Here is a 4,593-nt window from a genome sequence, read left to right on the forward strand (position 1 = left end):
AATGCTCAACATTATAGTAAAAAGTTGAGGAAAAGGTACCCAACAGAAAACTTTGATGCTCATTTTGAAGAAGGTAAAGCTGCCAGAAGACTGAGACACTGCTGAAAAAATGGGCACAAAAAGAATTACAGTGATAGAGGTGGGATCTAAAAATGTACCATTTTTGCATATGAGAGTGGCCTCGTTCCAGTTCATTACATAATTTGAGTGAAGTGGAAAGAACATGGGCTTTGGAATCATGTAGACCATGGGTTCTCAGTCTAGCTCTTCTAATTGAGAGATGTATGATAATGAGTTTCATCAACCTCTCTTAGCTTTGTGTTCTAAAATGAAAAATAACACCTGCATATTAAGTGCTTAGCTTAGCATAATTTCTTGCTCATAGTGGGGGATCTAAATGAGATCTATTATTGCTTTTAGTAGATTTATTTCTCTAGTTCTGTTCTTGCCCATGATTTCCCTTATGACCATTAATACATTATTTCGAGGCTTCTGACCAGAGTGTGAGGGCATCATCAGTGCTGTGAACCTTGGACTCACTCATTAACTTCAGTGAACAGTGCCAACCCAATCTCACAGTGGTTGGTACCCTGGAGAACTATCTTAGTTGGCACAGGATTATCTACATTTCATAACATTTAGTTGGAGGTATTTGAAGTAGGTGGGCTAAAGTAACTTTGTTTTGTGGTGACCTGTGGCCAAATTTTGATGATCAATAATTTGCATATTATTGTAAGAATTCACAATAATGAAGATGATAAGTAACATTTGCTTCTATTTTATGGGCTCTACCATATTATGCTTTTGCTGAAGCTTGGAGAAAGCTCATATGTACATAAAAGTGTGTCTAAAAGAAACAAGATTTTTGAAAAATGTCTGACTGTATACATCAAATGAGCAATACCCCCTACAAAGGAGTTCCCTTAGGAAGCTGTACAAACATTGTAACAATCCTGCATTAGATCAAAACACTTTGGGAACTTCTCTATTGGAATTGCCTTATGACCTAGTTTATGAGCCATATAGAAAACTCAGACTCATTAATTTATAGTCACACATAATTAATTTTTCACCTCTGGTGGAGTTACCCAGCTTGATCACCCATTTTGGCTCTGAATGATTTTGCTGCTTCCAAAATAAAATCCAATCTCAAAGTGTGAATATTTGCCACTATCTAGAGTATTTAGGAGAACATATCACATGTTATGAAGGCAATTCCAAAAAGAACTCTAGAATTTCAGATTCTGGAATAACATATCTCATGGCAGTGAGTTTGCTGAGGACAACTCTCCTCTGGACAGCAAGTTATATTTAATAGTATATTTGTTTTTAAGACTATTCATCCAACAAACAATTATTGAGGGCTAGCTATTGTCGATTTGTTCTTTCATTCATTTGCTCAACAATTATTGAGTCCCTATTACTCGATAGGAACTGGGCTAGGAATCCAGCAGCGAATAGGAAAGACATGGCCACTGTTCTCGTAGAGACTTCATCCAATTAAGAAGACAAATACTAAACAAGCAATTGCAGCAAAGAGAGGCATAATGAGAACGTATTTCAGAGAGACCTAACCTAGTCTAGGGATTAGGGTAAACTTTCCTGAGGAAATTATTTTGAAGCTGAGATTTGAAAGATGACTAGGAATGTTCCAGGTAGAGGGAACAACATGTGTAAACGCTTGAGGGCAAGGGAGCATGATGTTGCAGGAACTGAAAGACATTCAGTATGACCAGAGCATTTACAGGAATAGCAGAAGACTGGCAGAGGCCAGACCATTCGAGGTCTAATAAGCCACATGAAGAGTTCAGACTATTTCAGTTGCTCATACACTAAAGAAGGGATATGCAATTCTGGTTGCAAATTGAATCAGAGAGAAAAGAGACTGGAGGTAGAGAGATGGTTTAGAAGGTTATTAGGAAAATCTGGGAGAGGATGATGGCAGTAGAGATACAGAGAAGTGCATGAATCTGAGAAATGCTTAGGAGGTAGTAGTAATAGGACTTGAAGATTTATTGGATGTCAGAGATTTTAAAGGATAGGGAAGAGTTAAGGATGAGTATTGAGTAGCTGGTTTGGGAATGAAGGGTGTGATGGTGGCTTTCACTGAGCTGGGGACATTGCAGAAGGAGCTCTAGTTATCCAGTGGAGGAGAGATGATGAGTATACTTTTGGCTATGCTGTGATTGAGGTGCTGGGAGAGTATCCAAGGAAAGATGGTATGTAGGTGGCTGGATATCCAAGTCTGTGTCTTGGGACAAAGATGAGACTGAAACCATTTGAGGATCATCAGCAAGAGGAATGAATCTGATCACCTATGTTGGGTGTGCAGAGTGAAAAGAACACAAGGCCTCGGAAAGACCCCTGAGATGCACTAATATTTAAGAACTGGGTAGGAGAAAAGATGACCACAAGGGAAACTGAAGAATAAGCTAGGGAAGAAGGTAGATCCGGAGAGTACGGTGCTTGGAGACCAAAAAAAGAGAGCTTTTCTTTCCTTTTCTTTTCTTTTCTTGTCTTGTCTTTTCTTTTCCAGTAAGAAGTCATAACTTTATGATAGAAACAGCACAAATTTCAAACCAAGCGGCAGTTACTCCTTTGAGACACCAAAAAAAGTTGCTTTCTTAATTGCATTTACAATATCATTACTGTTGTTCTTCAGAGCTTGGACTGCCTTCGCTTTCGACACATTTGCTTGTGACATGACCAATTCTATGTTCTTAACTTCTACACCTGTTTCATCGACCTCTTCCTCTTCACTCTCCTCTTGTACAGTTGGAGTCTGTGTGTTTTCTTGAATGTTTGAGACAGCTTCACCTTGAACTTTGAATTTCTCAGCAGCTGCTAGTTGTGCTTGCTGAGATAAATCTTGGATCTTGGTTTCCCCAAAAACTATGCAGGTATCAGAAGCAGGGCTCTTGTAGACATCTGGTTTTGTGACGACAAAGAGGATATTCTTAGATTTCCGGATACTGATTCTAGTCACTCCTGTAACCTGTAGAAGACCCAGTTTGGACATAGCCTTCCGTGCCTTCTTTTCACTGCGACTCTGTTTTGCTTTACTGACTGGTTTTTCATCAATTTCAGCCGCTCCCGCCAGCTGGGCTTTTTGTGTGATGGTCTGGGTGGAATCCTGTTCTTCAAGCCCTGGTACTGATTCACCACTGTCAGATGCTGTTCCAGACCCTGTCTCAGCTTGGGGCTGCGGCAACTCCTGCTCTGTAGCAGGGACGGTTCCTGTGACTTCGCCCGGCATTTTGTGCAGGGAACGCGGAAGTAAGATGGCGGCAGAAAGAGAGAGAGCAAGAGCGTGAGCCGCGCCTGTGGCAGAGGGAAGCGAAAAGAGAGCATTTAAAAAGACATTTGTCGACGGTGTTACATATTGCCAAGAGGTCAAATCAAGTTGGAATGGAAAAGGATCTATTGGATTTAGAAACTGTAAGTTACATGGTCTGAGTGGTGTGGTGTGAGTGGCACTTGGGAATTGTTTAATGGTCAGTTCATTGAAAAAGTGACTACATTGGGGAATCATTTTTTAAAATTTACCTTATTTAACATGCTATTTTAACTGAAAACATATCACTGTACCTTTATTTGCCAATCTTTTGATAGGAGCCCTAAACCTTTCTTTGAGTATGATCTGTTTATTGGAATTCAGCCTCGGTTTTCTCACATAAATCATATCCATAAAGGTAGTGTCTCTCATTCCCTGTTTTAGTTTATTTAAAATAGACCAAGAACTCAAAGGTGCTCATGAAGCAGTCTGAATGCAGAATCCTAGATATTTATAGTTTATTTTAAATAGACCAAGAGCTCAAAGGTGCTCATGAAGCAGTCTGAATGCAGAATCCTAGATGTTTATGTTCCCTCCATCTTTTCTTGCTCACCCCAATTCAGTGGAAAATTGTAAATCTTTCCAAACCATTCAATTTAATTTGTACAGAAACAACTATTTTATTTTTTCTATTTACATTTCACATAACAGTTATATAATGAGTATGTGTAATAATCAGTTAAATTACATAATTATAGTAATAAGAATGCCCGGCATAAATAGGTTAAATAAACACAACTGATTCTTGGTAAGCCTATAACTACATAGAGAAAACAAAAATCCATAGAAAAGAAAACCAAAAAACAAAAATCCATGTATGTACTAGGCAGTAGCACGTTAGCTATAGTGCTACTGCCTATATGTTTTATAAAGGCAACAGACAGTATCAGTCAATTTGTATTATGTTAGCTAAATATACGTTAAGAGAGTTTTTGCTTCAGTTACAGGGGATGGTTCAGAAGGCAGTTAGATTGCAGTGAGCTGAGAAGTAGGAATTGAAGAAATGGAAAGATTGGATTAAATCAGAGTACTCTTACAAGAAGTTTAACTGTGCGGGAGGAGACCGTGCAGTAGCTGAAGACATAATTATAGTTGGCAGATAGGTAAACATATATTCTTCCTAAGAAGAGACCTGAGCATGTTTAAATTCTAGAAGGAGTAGTTAAATACAAATGAAAGAGGGAAGTTGATCAGTGAAGGTTCCAAGGACGCAAGAATGAAATCCATGGCACATATAGAACGATTAATCTTGAATAGCA

At 38.8% G+C, this 4,593-nt stretch overlaps 1 protein-coding gene across 1 annotated transcript; it reads right to left on the reverse strand.

Annotated features, from left to right (window-relative positions):
• Positions 1 to 2,575: 2,575 nt before the first annotated feature.
• Positions 2,576 to 3,295, reverse strand: NACA2 (nascent polypeptide associated complex subunit alpha 2). Its single transcript, XM_008011222.3, has one exon. The coding sequence runs from the start codon at positions 3,254 to 3,256 to the stop codon at positions 2,591 to 2,593; it is 666 nt and encodes a 221-aa protein (XP_008009413.3). The 5' UTR covers positions 3,257 to 3,295; the 3' UTR covers positions 2,576 to 2,590.
• Positions 3,296 to 4,593: the final 1,298 nt, after the last annotated feature.

The sequence above is a fragment of the Chlorocebus sabaeus genome, chromosome 16 (assembly GCF_047675955.1).
Source record: "Chlorocebus sabaeus isolate Y175 chromosome 16, mChlSab1.0.hap1, whole genome shotgun sequence".
Taxonomy (NCBI): domain Eukaryota; kingdom Metazoa; phylum Chordata; class Mammalia; order Primates; family Cercopithecidae; genus Chlorocebus; species Chlorocebus sabaeus.

Coding starts and splice junctions, on each gene's coding strand:
- NACA2 (XM_008011222.3), bottom strand. CDS start 3,256: ATGCCGGGCGAAGTCACAGGAACCGTCCCTGCTACAGAGCAGGAGTTG.